This window comes from Channa argus, chromosome 3 (genome assembly GCF_033026475.1).
Source record: "Channa argus isolate prfri chromosome 3, Channa argus male v1.0, whole genome shotgun sequence".
NCBI classification, from domain to species: Eukaryota; Metazoa; Chordata; class Actinopteri; order Anabantiformes; family Channidae; genus Channa; species Channa argus.
In genome coordinates, this window is record NC_090199.1 from 5,223,429 (window position 1) to 5,239,060 (window position 15,632).

A 15,632-nucleotide genomic window follows, 5' to 3' on the forward strand; every position below is an offset into this window, starting at 1 on the left:
AACTTTGCGCTGTGCTGACAGCGAAGGCAGAGCAACGGCCGCGGCCAAGTCAAACACAGGCAGTGGCTTTTACGGGCGAAATGAAGGACAATCACTTTTGCCGTGTTCTCACAAGCTTTGAAGTTGATCGTGTGTGGGATTAAACATGTCAGAATAGGGATCTGCAGTTAATACATCGGATTATTCTATTAATTTCTGAGGAAGACAGATGATAACGGTACTCGCCTGTAAAGACGGAAGGCGATGAGGTGATGGGGAAACGAAATTAGGCCGAACGTGATTTTAAAGCTTTCGAGAAACTAACTTTTTTCGTCTACCATGCGTAAAAGATGGGTCTGTCGGAGGCTGCCTATCTTAATTTTTGCTTTCTTCATCATTCTCTATGTGGATTTTCAATTACGCACCAGCAGCCTTCCCAAACTCAGCGCGGTCAACCATCCGTCACCCGGTGCGGCACAACGCGCCTTCCAACAGGATCCCTCTTCGGCCAAAGACGCACAGAACCCGGCCACCAGCAGCAGCAGCAGCATCGATGACAACAGACAATCTGGACACTCGACCTCTGAGGGTGCACGCGTCACGCAGCCAAAACTGACGCAGGAGGACATCTTCATCGCTGTGAAGACCACCGGGCGGTTCCACAGGACGCGCCTTGCGCTCCTTTTGGAGACGTGGGTCTCGAGAACCAAGGCGCATGTGAGTGTCTGTTGTGCCTGTGCGCTGCTGTGAGAATTCTTTAATCTGTTCCTGCTTTTCTGCAAAGCCACCTGCCGCACGGAAGCTTATCATAGTAAAAAAGTAAAAAAGCAGGGATTCAATGAAGGCAGTCCCAGAAACAGACTTAAAGTTAGTCAGGTGTCCTCTACAAGGTTTTTAGTTGTTAGAAGGTAAATCACGCAGTATTTCATACATTTATTAAACAAAATCATGAAAGCAGTGTAAAAACTCCAGAATCCATGATGTCAGACTGACATAAATTTTCACTGACACCACTAATATTTGTGTGACTTCAACATCCAACATTTTAGTTTCTTTCAAACCCAGTAATGTTACCTTTAGGTTAGATTTAAAGACTACAAACAGATGACTCACTGTGCTCTTTATAGAAAGTCATCGCATTAATAAACATCCTAGCACATGTTAACTTAATTCGTTCAGAAACACCAGATCAAAATTAGTACATTGGTTATTAGAGGAGGATTTGTGCTGGACTCGCTAAGGAAAAGGAGTTTTTAAAGCTTATACGTTGAGTCTTTTCCACTCATGTTTGGTTGGGTCGTCAACCTGCAGCCTGGATTAGCTCGTTCGTCTGTGCCATAGACCTCCGTTGTTGTCCGAAAACGATTAAAATCACATCAGCCTTTGTGATCATTCTAAATATTGTTCAACCTGGTGAGCGAGCGACTGTTTGTTTCAGCATCTGTATGGTGATTATGGACGATACTATGACTTTAGACTGATTCAAGTTGTCCCTTAACCGGTGCGTCCAGGAAGTCGCAATTTCGGAACTTGCAATTTAAACTATCGCAACATGCATCACAATATTTTGTAGAAAAAGTGTTGCGAAATCCAGCATTTTAGGCCTTAAGTCCACAGCTTCCTGCAGGCACTGTTTAGCATCTGATAAAGCCAGATTGGCCGTTTCCCTAAACTAATCTGACCACTTACTTCATATTCAGTTAGTGTGTTTCTCGAAATGTTCAATCGTTTGTGCCTATGATGGATTGCTGTGGAGTTGCTTGCAAAATTCACTGATATCAGTACAGCATCCCTTGATTCAAACATCCTGGCTACTGTAGAATTAACGTTAAGGAGTAACACATGTCAAGAATTCAGAGTTTCTGTGATTATCCCCGATCACCATTGACAGTATTGATATACAAACACAGCACAGGCCTTAGTCATTAACCAACAGTGGAAATTCACTAGGAAACATGTAGATCAGCTGCCAATTGGCTACTTTGCTCAGTGTACTGGCTCTAAAAACCCAGTTTCCTTTTGTGAGACAGGTGAAATGTGAGCAGTGAAGAGTAGGAGGAAGTGTTATCTTCTAGCCTCGTGTTGTGTGTGTCACACACTTGAGACTTGTTTTACATTTGAAAGTAGTGCTGACTTTGTTAAGAGACATAATTTTAAGAGTGAAAGAGGAAGACACATCAGTATCTTCCTCTTTCACTTTTATAATAATGCCTCTTTTTTTGTTACAAAAGCGAAACCAAACACTGTTTAATAAATAAAGACCCACTTTTGTATTTAATATATATATATATATATATATATATATATATATATATATATATATATATATATATATATATATATATATATATATATATAAACACAAGAAACTATACACAGATACACATACGAACACACATGCACAGACACACACATACACACAGGAAGCTGCGCAGGCAGGTTGTCTGGGCCAAAGGGAAGCAGCCAGTGTGTAGCGACTTGCTTAACAATACTGAAACGGAAGCTGGTCATAGAACAGGAAGTGGAGAAGAGACAGACCGCAGAACAGAACCTCATCGCACCAACACGCACACACACACACACACACACACACACACACACACACACATATTTTGAACCAGTTAGCATGTTAGAAAGCAGACTTGTGGCTAACGGTAATTGGACTCGATTTTCAGGTATTTTGTCACAAACCAAAATATTGGACAAACTGAAATTTCACACTGCTGCTGATGCAGGAGGAAAAGTCAGATGATCACCCAAATTATTAGTAGTACATTTTTGTGCATTGTCAAATCCCAGGTCCATGTGTGCTCTGTGTACACTGAGGACAGACTTTACTTTAGGTAGTATGACATCACACTGACTGATTTCAAAGTGGGTAGTTTGAGGTTGACTTAAGACCAGAAGACGAGGAGGAGGAGGACATTAACTGTGACGACTGTCTCAAGGGGTTTTACTGATGCATGGTGGTTATCCCGGCGATTGTGGTGATTAGAATTGATCCAGGTACCTCATCACTCTTCCTCCTGTGTCAGTGATGGATGGATGACAGGAATGGATGGACAAAGGTTCAAAAACAGGGCCTTAGGGAAAATGAGTGAATGAGAGACGATGCTGTTAAAATGATGGAGTTTTTTTGGCTGCAAGACAAACGCATTGAGAGCGTTTTTATCTAAGACAAAAATATGAGATGTCCTTTTTAATATACTTTTGTCTTCATGGTGTATCAGTAACTGGACCGTCCACATACAGCTGTATTTATACTACATTCCCTACACACTTGCTTTTATTTCCCTGTGGCGACTTTCCATTGTCTTATATTGATTTGCGGAGTCTTTCTCTTAACCTTAACCTGAAGCCATTTCCTCACTCTTGTTGATGCCCATGAGAACATGCCTGTCCCCAAATTTTGGGCCCCACTATGTGAGACACACACACACACACACACACACACACACACACACACACACACACACACACACACACACACACACACACACACACTCTCTCTCTTCCTGGGTTGAGTCACATCTGTCTCATAGTCGTTGCAATGACTAATAATCTAATAATGCTTTTCCACAAAATATATGTTTTCTCTGTAATTATGCCATTTATTATTGATGGGTATGCACATAATAATTCTGATTAAAAGGATGTGATCGATGACGTTTATCCTCACTATCAGCTCTTTTCTTCAATGATGCAGCAAAAGCAGCAAAATCAGGAAGTCACGAGACCTTTGACTTCTTATTGGTTTTTTGGCACATTTTTACATGTATTTATTTATTTTATTAAGTTACAACTTTTTATCTAGTTCAAAAATTAAACCAGATAAATGCATATCCAAATTCTTCCAATGGTTGATTTTACAATGTTTCACCACCAGAGGTCAGTGTTGTACAGTCTATCTATCTGTATGTCTGGTCAGGAATGAATCACCAAGGTGATCATGCAAGTGGTTTTCTGCGATTCCAGACTTATTTGACTCTTATATATATGTGAAAAAAAAAATTGTCTCGGCCATGTAGTGCTTCTCTGTCCACTTTGGCCATAAATGAGTGTTAGTGTGTGTGTTCATCTCAAACCTTGTCAATTTTGTTTCATTCAAAATTATATTGACCCCCTGTGTGTGTGTGTGTGTGTGTGTGTGTGTGTGTGTGTGTCTGGGTGTTCACCCTCTAATGAAGGTGTTTTACAGCTGTTTTGTTGTGCAGATGAAGGACATGATCAGAGCTGTTGTTTAAATCTGTGTTTCTCTTTTTTGTCTAGACGTTCATTTTTACAGACACGGAAGATACGGACTTAAGTTCAAAAGGTAAGCAGCGACTCTGGATCTAATTTACGCACAGCTCTTACGTTTTGACTTTAATTAGGAGCTATATACTGCACGAACGTATATGGATGCAAGTGAAGTGTAACAGATTGAAGAAGATGCTTCGCTGTAGCGACGTGATGGTGCCAGAGCCTGAACACAAACAGGTTCACTGTAAAGGGAAGAACTTGACCGACCCACAACTTTTTGAACAAAAACCACAACAACAACAACAACAACAAAAATAAAAGAAAAAAAGAGCAAGTTTTCCTTTCTAGCTAACAGCAAGGTTTACAGGTGAAATGGCAACTGCTGTTCCCAGATTCCAGAAGCGTTACCTGCTTTATTAGTTATCAGTTAATTAAGTTAATGCCAAATGTGTGAATCGGTTGAAAATAATGTGTCCAGCTGACGTTTCAGTGTTTCCAGCTGTTCCGACAGCATCCTCACCATCTATTTGATATTGTATATGACATGCAGCGATGTTCTTTATGATAGAACCAGCTGTGCAGTAATTAAAATTAAAATATTTAATTCTACCATAATCATTTTTGACTGCTGGCTTATGTCCCCATGTCAGTCAGGCGACAACAAAAGCTGCAAAATATGCAGAAACGATCCACCCAAAAGGTGGAATTAAAAAAAAATGAAAGTGAAATTAAAATCCCCAATAAAAAAACACAAGCTGAAAATGTCTGACCTGTGACTCTCTTGTGATGTTACAAAACAAAAGGCTGTGCGGATGAGGATCACATGAAGAAAACGTAAACAAGAAAAATCCCCATATCATGTCATCAAACCTCTTCCAGCGTTGCCGTGACTCGTGTTTATGTTGTGGGAAAGTGGGCGTTCGTGAGGAAGAGATGCTGCTGTCACTCAGCGATAATTAGGCCAGACTCTGTCCCCTCAAGTTGACGTTAGTGCCAAAGTAGTTCACGCAATAATGTTTGTGGTTTATGTTATAGCGGAATAAAACCCCCTTTGGTCAATTTCATACACCGTTTGCTCTTGTTTTTTAATTTGAGGAGTCTCTCGTGCTGGAGCTCCATGAACAGTACACAGCTTTAGCATGCAGAGTTTTATCAGATGCTCATATTTATATAATGCGTTCTTGCTATAAATTACATCTGTTCTTTTCCCTTTTCCTGTCTTTGTATGTCTCTAGGTTATAATGTGGTGGTAACAGGATGCCTGCCGGACCACAGTCAGCAGGCTCTGTCCTGCAAGATGTCTGCAGAGTACGACGGCTTCATGGCCTCGGACAAGAGGTGAGAGGGATTCACGCAGGTCCCAACTGAACGTAAAGGGATTAGGATTGAATTAGGATTGCAAGCCTTTATGTTTACCACAGGCAGAAAGTAAATGGAGAAATTAAAGAAGTAAATCATCATCGGGAACAATACACTGCAATAATTACCACTACTACAGCTTATTTTGTTAGAAATCTATTTTGAAAAACATGTGAGTAGAGGAGTTATAGTTTGAGGAGACGTACATTGATTTGGATTAGTTTGACTTGGACTTACCCTCAAATTGCTGGTTGAGGCTGTCGTAAAACAGACAGGACAACTTGTTGTTGATATTCAGTCCTGCATTTGTTTGTGTGGACAACACGACGAAGCCCAACAGCTTGTGTTTGGTGTGTAGCTAATGCCGAGGCTGCTGTCTTGCTATTAGGAGAGGGACTAAAAAAGCTTTTCATTTCAGTTCCAAGCCCCACTTTATTATTTGGAGTGAAGGAGGGCGAGTGAGGCTGGTTGCTTTGGAAAGAAGCCTTTTGTTGTTGGGCAGCCATTAGGATGGCAGAGGAAACAAGTAGGCCCTTCTGTTTGGTACCAGGAGCTTTGTCATTTGGACTCATGACGTCGTAGTGAGAGTCTGTTTGGTTTGGAAAGAAGCTTGGCCATCGTGTCCAGTCATTAAGGTGGCCGTGGACATCGAACAGCTTGAGAATTCATACAGTGATAAAGTGAATTTCATGCAATAATCACAGCTGTGTTTCCCCGAGACTGAACACACTTCAGCTTTTTCAGCAGCAGGACATTGTTTATGCCTCCCCTTCAGCAAAAAGCCGTGGAGGGAGGCTCTATGTTTTCAGGCTGTCCGTCCATTCTCTTTAACGCAAAAAACCTCAGACACGTCTTGAGGGAATTTCTGGCACCAATTGGCCTCTTGGGCTTAAGGGTGAACTGATTAGATGTATGAGCAGCTGCTGCCCAGGAGATAGTGAGGTTGTCCACCAATCCTGGAGTTGGATTCCCAGCTCCTCCTGTCTATGTGCCAAAGTGTCCTTGGGCAAGAAACTGGATTTTGAACTAGATTTTGGCTACAGGGCAAAGGTCAAGTTCAGTGATCTCATGTCTGTCCCTTTGTCATTAGTAAAATATCTCAGCAGCACCTGAAAGAAGGTTCATAAAGTATAAAGTTTGCTAACACCTGAACAGAGTTTTAAAGTTTAAAATATTCGATCACAGATAGGAGGCAACACATTTTTGATGGATCTGAGCAATTTCCTGTTTTCCTGCGGGGTTACAGTGATTTAGTGTAACGAAATCACTATTCATTACTAATTACATTAGTAATGGTAATTAATGGTAATTAGTAGTAATTTCATTACTACTATCAATTACTAATCATTATTGCAATGCATCATCTAACTTGGGTCATTTTCAAGTCTCTCTGGGAACTGCTGTTGGATTCTGTGTAAGAATGAAACCAACAAGAAGGAAAATGAGTTTTTACACCTTTCGTCTGACCTCTCTCTGAATTGTGCTGGTGCTGAAGCAGAGGAGAAACCGACATAGATCATAAAACAAATACACACATTTCAACAAAGAATTATATTACATTTACGTGAATCTGTCATGTGTTGCTGCTTAGGTGGTTTTGCCATGTGGATGATGATAACTATGTGAACCCGGAGGCCCTCCTCTCCCTGCTCTCAACCTTCCCCCAGGAAGGTGACATCTACGTTGGCAAACCGAGCCTGGACAAGCCCATCACTGCTCACGAGCTGCTGGAGGGCAACAAAACGGTACCATACGATAGCATCTATTTGAGTAAACACAACACGTGAGCTTTTAGGCTTGTGGGACAATTCATCCCGTTTTCACATTGAAGTACATGACATCCTTAATACCGAGGTAACGGTTGGCATTAGCAGATCATCAGATAAAGTTATAAACTATAAAACACTTCTTAATGGATGTTTTAAGTGTGATCCCATATGGAATAAAAAAGTCTCTTTAGGTACAAAATAAATACATTTATTCCATTTGGGAAATAAGAAAAAAAAGGGACTAAAGTCATATGCAGACAATGTAGTACTGTGTATCGTAAAGTCAAACATGTTTTACCCAATAAAAGACAAGCAGTTTGTTTTAATTCAGCTCCCGAATGATACTCTGGGATAATATTTAACAGCTCGAACGTTTTCATTCTTCTTCATTCTCCAGAAATGTTTTATTCCTCTGCAGGGTTGAAATAAAGCCTTTACATCAGAGCACACTATACCTCCCCTGAAACCATGACTGAATTTAATTTATGTGGACCCATAATTCTTTAGGGGAGGTGTGACCCCTGTGACATACATTACTGTCTTCGACATGGCTCCACAGATTTATTTTTCTAGCTGTGTTGCTTTCCAACATTATTTATCTCTTCATCCATCTTGGAATTGTTTCCTTCTTCACTCCCTTCACTGATTACTTCTTTCTTCCATCCCACCACATAGACCTGTTGTCATTTACTTACTAATTTTAAAGAAAGCTTCCATCGCTAGAACCTTTAGCTAAGTAAAAGTAGAAATGTTAGTGTAAAAATGCTATTTTTACAATATATAAAAGTCCTGCTGTGTACAAATGTATTGCTTGGGAAAAAAAACTCAAAATTGTATCTACATTATAGTAATGTTCCGTGTCCCTTCAATGTCTGAAGGTATGTTTTTTCTGTGAAACCAGTGTGTCAAACAAGACCAAAAACTGAATCAAAATGAATGAAAAAAAACAAACCCAATTTTTCCCATCTGTATACTTCTGTGGTTTATCTGATTTTAATGTCTCTGGTGGAGAAATCTGGCCACCTCAGAAGTCCCATGAGCCAGTGTGGGATTTCCTCTGTAGTGTTTGAATCCACCTGCTTTGAATGAAATTTCATATAAATGTTAAGATAGGTGGATTTCTTAATTGCATCACCCAGTTCACCACGGTTACAACCATAACCAAAATGTTTATCCAATGTTAAACCAGTTGTTATAATGAATGATTTGAATGATGGTTAAAACTACAAAAATTCTTATTTTCCGAACCAAGTCAATCAATAAATGTTAGTGGGATATTGACAGGTGGTAGAACACACCGCATGTTTGTCTTTGAGGACGGACCCTTACCTTAACTGTAACTACTTAAAAGCCGAACCCTAACTTAGAGACAGACATTTGCAAGAGGTGGATGGTGCTTTTTCAACTGCAGGAGCTTGACAGTCATTTTTCAGAAAGCATATGCAGCTTATTCATGTGTGTGTGTGGGTGTGTGTGTGATTGAATTTACATTCTTTACAATGGGGTTAATCTTCTGTTGAGTTACAGTGAATCCCGATTCAAACAAGCTCTCTGTAGCACATCGTCCTCCCTCTCTCTCCCTTCATTCTTGCTGCACTTTTCAATCTGTCTTGCTCATCTCCTGAATGACTCTCTCCATCATCTCAGTGTTACATTCTCTGCTCTGATTGCACGTATTTACACAGGAAAATAGATCTTCAGCTAACACTTCCTTTCTTGTTTTCTTCCTCTTCCATTTTCTGACTGTTCCCTCTCTAAAACTTCTCTCAATTTTCTCATCATTTCCATCCTATGCTGAGGTTGGCTGGGTAATGGGGAAAACAAAAACAAATGTCAGGCTCCTCTCCGTCTCCCACTTTCGTTTTCCTACATCTCACTGCCTATCTTTTTCGATTTCCTGTCACTATTGTGAAGCTCAGAACAGGAGGGCAGGAGAAAATAAAATCAAAGGGTACGAAAGGATTTTTTTACAGAAAAAAACAACCAAAAAAGAGAATTCAACGAGACATAGCCAATAGAAAGACTGGCATAAATGGAGAAATGTCACGAAAGAAATTAAAGGAAATGAATTTGCATTTAAGACAACAATGAAGCAAATTAGGAAGAAGGTTAAAGAAAAGGGAAACAAATTGACAGGAAAGAAAATAGATGGAAATGAAAGAAAAATAACAAGTTAGATAATATAGAAATAATGGATGGAGCAGATGTAAACAAAAATAATTGGAAAGTAGCAGAAAACTGAAGAAAATGTGGAAGAGGACTGAGAAAAAGAATTTAAACAGAAGTTCAGACAAGATAAATAGACCAAAGCAAAGTTTAACTGTTTATTTTGTACTGCAACTGACTAAAATACAAACAGCAGACATATCCATTTCCCCACCTATATCTCCTTTAGCAATGGAAGCATTAGCTGATAAAGAGATGTAATTTAGAGCAAGTTAATTGTTAAAACGGGGTTAAAGCTTCATGCCAGTTGGTGTTTCACTGATGTTTGACTGTTAGAGTTGTACTGTAAGCTTGTGTTAATATGTGTTTTCTGCTGTCCCTTAGAGGGAAGTGCGGTTCTGGTTTGCTACAGGGGGCGCAGGATTCTGTTTAAGTCGACGGTTGGCGGAGAAGATGGCTCCCTGGGCCAGGTATTTAGATTACTGCCTAAGGGCGTGTGTCCTCATCTGTAAATAAGTGCAAATAGATAGTTCTTATAGTACTTCTTAATGATATATCAATATTAATATAAGCCCATTTATTTCAAGTTTGCGTCAATTTGCAGTTTTGCTAAATATTGTTGTATGTTTCTAAATTAATTAAGCGTAGATGTTTTGATGTCAAGTGCATGGATCAAGTTGAAGTGGTAGCTCTGAGTAGCTCTGAGTCAGTTTAACCCTGGCTAGTAACATTAGTGCAATCAGGTTAAAGATACAATAGTTGTGTTGTGGGTTTAAGAGAGTTTTTTTTTTTGTGCTACAGACATCTTCCCATTTTATTGTGGCCAGGAAAGTATGGATCTTTGAGATTCTTTGAAGTTAATAGAAGCAGGACTTTAATTAAAATGAAATTAGTTCAACATTATTTATATAGCGCAAATTCACAACAAAGTCATCTCAAGGCACTTTACAGAATAATGTCAAGACTATAAAGATGTATAGACAGAACCCAACAATTCCCCCTTGAACAAGCCCTAGGCAACAGTGGAGAGGAAAAAACTCCCTTTAACGGAAGGAACCTCCAGCAGAACCAGGCTCAGGGTGGGCGGCCATCTGCCTTGACAGGTTGGGGTGAGTGGAATTTGGAGAGAAAAAAAGAAAAGAGCGACAAAAAACAACAACAAAACATCGGGCAGGTTGGTAGGACCAGTAGCTGCACACTGGAAAACACACAGCTTCAAAGCCTGGGGACACCTGCAGAAAGGGACAGAGAGAGGGAGACAGAGAAGGAGAAAGACAACTACGGGAGAAAACATACAGTGGTGATGAGGAAAGTAGCTCCGTCCATTGGAGGGTAGGTCCCCCGGCAGTCTAAGCCTTTAGCAGCATGACTACACAGCAGTCCAACCTAGAAGTAACAAATGCACAGACTAGTTGTTCGGCATCTCTTCGAGACAGGATGCTCCTAATTTTGGGGGGTTAACAACATCCACACTGATGAAAAAGATTTGTGAGTTTAATAGTAAAACATTAGGAGCCATCTATTTTTGGGGAGGAAATCTCATTTGTCGGGGGCACGTCAAAAGTACATTTGAGTATCATCTGCATAAGAGCGAACACTCATGTGGATGATTTGAGATGTTAGGCCAAAAAAAGTTTTCCATTATTCAGTGCTGTTGGCTGAAATAAACAAGCATAGAATAAAAACACAATAAGAAAATAGACGTTCGGTGAATTTCACATCTTGCATGGAAGAGTTTTGCTATTCGGCATCTAGGCCGGTTGTCTAATTATATGGCAAACACTTTAACGCACCAACAAAGTACTGCTTTCAAAACATCCTCGGTCTCGCCAGCATAACACTGAAGAAAAAGATAAAGCTGGCTAAAACGTTTACAGCGACAAATCACCAATCTAATGTAAGGTTCAGGTCTCTGTTTATATTTATACTGCTCTCAAAGAACTGAGACTAATGGCTGCCTGGGGCCAGAAGGTAGGGAATCAATCTAAAAATTTATGGTGTTCTTTGGAAAAGGTCAGCAGTAAAATGCAGGCAGTAAGTAGTTACTGACCAAAACATGTTAAATCACGAACATTATCCTTTTAGATTAAAAGTTAGGAAGCTTCTTGTTTTACGTCTTCAACATTTCTCCCCTCATAACTAGCAAAGAACAGAACCTGATCTGTGCATACAGCAGGCTGTATTTTGTCAAACGTGGGTTTCTGTTTGTGTGTATTTCAGTGGCTCACGGTTTGAACAGATGTCCGCCACCATCCGTCTCCCTGACGACTGTACGGTGGGCTTTATTGTTGAAAAGAGATTGGGTGTCTCAATGGTTCACTGTCCTTTATTCCACTCCCACCTGGAAAACCTGCTGCTCGTCAGCCAAAGAAGCATAGCACACCAGGTAGGAACGTGAGCAGTGACACAAACTGTGCACAGAGAAATCCAAGCAGATGCATTCGTTCTTACTCATGTGTGGGTATGTGTGTGTGTGTTCTCCTCTGCAGGTGACACTGAGCTATGGGATTTTTGAGAACAAGATGAACAGCATTGATGTGAAGGGAAGCTTCTCTAAGGAGGACGACCCCTCCAGGTCTGTCTCTCACTTCATTAAATCTTCCTAAATCACCAGACATCAGCAACATACACTACCTTTGCCCACATCAGTGTGCGCGGTGTCTTTGATAACTGTTCAACCTTCCGTCAGCAGCTTTACGACCGTGAACTGTGAATTTCCTGTCACATCAGTTTTCGAATTTAGGTTGTGAACGCTTTTGCTACAAAGCTCTATATAAAAATGTTACCTGAGCACTTTAAACTATTTATTAACAAGACTAAGGTCTAATGTCTTATGCTGAATGTTAGGTTGTTATGAAGGCTTTTGACTGTGTTGTATTCTGGCTGCATTCAAGCTCAGTCACATCCAAGTGTTTTATCAACAACGTTCAAATTCACATTCAAATTTTCGGAAGAAAACATTCAACCCTCCTAACCCTTTAGAGTCGTGAGCTGTTCCGGCAAAAATAGACCTGGCGAGTTAAGACGGAACACACACACACACACACACAGACACAGACACACACAGGAGACATTGGCAGCTGATTGTATCAAGGCAGCTGCAATGGAGCTAGAACACGACACAGCCAGATCCTGTAAACTGCTCCACCTAGAGGCTACAATGATCACAACATCCTCTCACATAACTTTTCGACCTGGACAAAGGGATTCTAAAAAAATATATTCTGAAGATACAACATTTTTACCAATTCAGAGCACAAACCGTTTTTTTGTACTTAATATTTGATTGTGAGAGGTCTTGTGCAAATCTGACATTTCGTTGATGGAGACAAAACTCAGAAATTTCAGGCAATTATGGATTAATTGTATCAAAATAACATTTCCTAAATTTTCATTAGGACCCAGAATATACTCTACACTGATCAGCCATAACATTTAACCACTGCAGGTGAAGTGAATAGGTGAAGTCAGATCCATGAAGGCTCCGCCTCCCAATTTACAGGACTTCGAGGATCTTGGTGCCAGATAGCACAGCATACCTTCAGAGGTCTAGATGAATCCATGTCATCCAAGCCAATGTTATGGCTGCCCGGTGCAATTCATATAACATAGACCAGAATGTTGTCGAGATTGACTGATTATCTACAGAGACCAAAAACCTTTGTTCGGGATAAAATTAGTTGTTACTGCTACTTTTGAATCCATTTTTATTTATTCAGCCCAGTGTCATTAAAAACAAATTTGTCTCAAAAGGCATAAACATTTTACAGTGTACGTCTCTGTCCTAAGAATCTTAAATTGGAACAAACACTCAGACCACTAAGGAGTGCATATTATTAATACCTACGTAATACTGATTTACATTCACAATGGATAATGAATAGTTGATTTTATTAAAAGATGGATGTTCACTGCGGGCCAGAAATCCACAGCACTTAGCTTTCGCTTTCACATGATCGAAGTTGAAGATTTGTCACCCTGTAGCTCAGAAGCTCTGTTGAGTCAGAGATAAAAGCGATTTGATGTAATACAGCAAAGACAACGGATGTGCTTGTCTTGCTCAGCCATTCCCATCTTCAGCTGCGGGAACATATGGCCACAGACACTCCACACTGAGCGCTTTCTATTTGTTTCCATCCACCGGCGTCGCACAGAGTTACGTTCAGCATTTTCACGACCTTAAAGAAGCAGGTCAAACGTTCTCGTGCCAAACTTCGGTGGTTAAAGGACAGAAAACAGGTTTGTCACCCAATATTTGCCAATGTGGTATCACAGTGCAGCAGTTCTTAACGGAGAAGATACAGATACATTCTGTGGAGTCAGTGAAGGGGTTTAGTCTTTGAAACTGCGAGCAAAAGTTCCGTCTGATTGTTGCTTTATGCAAAAAGGCAGAGATTGTTTAGAAATGTTGCACACGGGGTAAATAATCAAATGCAATATTAAAAACAATGTTAAATTAAAAACTGGGCCTGCGGCTATTAGCTAGAAATGCAGCCAAAATACAAAACAGTGTATGCAATTAAAGCAGATAAAATGGTCTCTCTCCTACAGCCAAAAAAAGAAAAAAATTATAATTTATTTAAATTGTTAAAATGTAGTTCCAGGATTCATAGAAAATATTAAGTACTTGTTCTTTGGTCTGCTTCCCAACAGTTTTCACAACATTTTTTTAACAAGCTTGTGAGATGTCTGGCTAAAAAACAAATACTGAAATATCAGAGTATGACATTATCATTAGATGCTACTTTTTTTTTTTTTTTTTAGCTGCTGTTGCTTTCTGTGTCTTTTTCCAGATCGTCTGTATCAGTACTGGCTGCTGATAGAGGACAATACAAAGTCACGGATAAATTAATGACCTTTACACAAAGCTGGCAGACCCTCTAGGTCACTGTGTATATGACATAATATATGAGAGTGGTTATTTGCCACTGTCCCAAAGTTTTCTAAATGTGTCGATGGCACCAAATTTAAAAGGAGCCAATATATTTTAAAAAAGTCAAATATTCCAGCTTGGTACATTTTATATGTTTATCCTTTGTACTTATCCCTTACAATCATAAATAGTTCACAAAAGTTCACACAGCCCCTCTCGGCCTTTCTGGAAATTGTACCTAAAAGTCAAAAAAGGCAGAAAAAAATGAAATCCTTTATTTCCTCCTTTAATGATCATTGTTTTGCTGATTTAACTACGGCATAAGCAAACATATTTTCATTTCTTCAGCCGAGCTTGTGTTCAGCTGAAATAAATATCTAAAAAAGATAATAATAAAGAGAATAAAGTATCCTAATGTGACTAATAGGAGTTATTCATCCTTTCTGCCTTCAACAGGTTTAAGACCGTGCACTGCCTCCTGTATCCTTTCACCAGCTGGTGTCCATGAATTCTTCACAGAAGACAACGACTTCCTAAAACAAACGGAACAAAACTGACAATCCTGCTGGATGAATTACTGGGTTTGTTGCTTAGCATTCAGAGAACGAGGAAACAGGATTAGATGCAGATACTAAAACTGGAAAAGGAGAAAAAGGAGAAGGAGAAGTGATGGATAAAGACATTCACACTAGGTCATTATGTGCTTTTAAGGGTGATGGATACATATTCACTCAAAGCAAGAGGCGACGGGGACCTTTTCCTCATCACGTCTGTCTCACAGGTTACACGGAGAAACATTTTGGGTGGTTTGGAGTTATGCACTTAAAGCAGATCCTTGTTGATTTTTTGTTAAAAACTTGAAAATAAAATTGTACCTATTTCAAAATTTTCTCTCGTGTCTGTGCACTTTGATTTGATTAAATATGGATGTTTTTAAATTATTTTTTTATAATTTAAAGCTTTTTTTTTTTAAAGGTTTAAAGCTGTTGTTAATGAGTAAAGCTAGAGAAAGACTGCACATGCAGGGCCTGAATTATCTTCAGGTGGTGCTGAGGCTGAAGTTGCTGAATTTATTTTATTGATTGAGTGTGTGTGTGTGTGTGTGTGTGTGTGTGTGTGTGTTTAGAAAGGATATGGTGTCCTTGTGCCTGTGAAGTCTGCACACACTGAACCAATCTGACCCACATCCCCCCCTCTCATCCGAACCTCCTGTCCCCCCCCCCCCCCCTTCCTACCTCTCTCCC

At 39.8% G+C, this 15,632-nt stretch overlaps 1 protein-coding gene across 1 annotated transcript; it reads left to right on the forward strand.

Annotated features, from left to right (window-relative positions):
• mfng (MFNG O-fucosylpeptide 3-beta-N-acetylglucosaminyltransferase) lies at positions 1 to 15,274 on the forward strand. The gene is made up of 8 exons (XM_067496780.1): positions 1 to 696; positions 4,249 to 4,294; positions 5,457 to 5,559; positions 7,172 to 7,325; positions 9,900 to 9,985; positions 11,736 to 11,901; positions 12,005 to 12,090; positions 14,845 to 15,274. The coding sequence occupies exons 1-8, from the start codon at positions 319 to 321 to the stop codon at positions 14,894 to 14,896; spliced, it is 1,071 nt and encodes a 356-aa protein (XP_067352881.1). The 5' UTR covers positions 1 to 318; the 3' UTR covers positions 14,897 to 15,274.
• Positions 15,275 to 15,632: the final 358 nt, after the last annotated feature.

Bases quoted from the DNA above. Each gene is read 5' to 3' on its own strand.
- mfng (XM_067496780.1), top strand. From the start codon at position 319: ATGCGTAAAAGATGGGTCTGTCGGAGGCTGCCTATCTTAATTTTTGCT. The intron at 697-4,248 runs GTGAGTGTCTGT...TTTTTTGTCTAG, and splicing joins TCTCGAGAACCAAGGCGCAT to ACGTTCATTTTTACAGACAC. The intron at 4,295-5,456 runs GTAAGCAGCGAC...GTATGTCTCTAG, and splicing joins TACGGACTTAAGTTCAAAAG to GTTATAATGTGGTGGTAACA.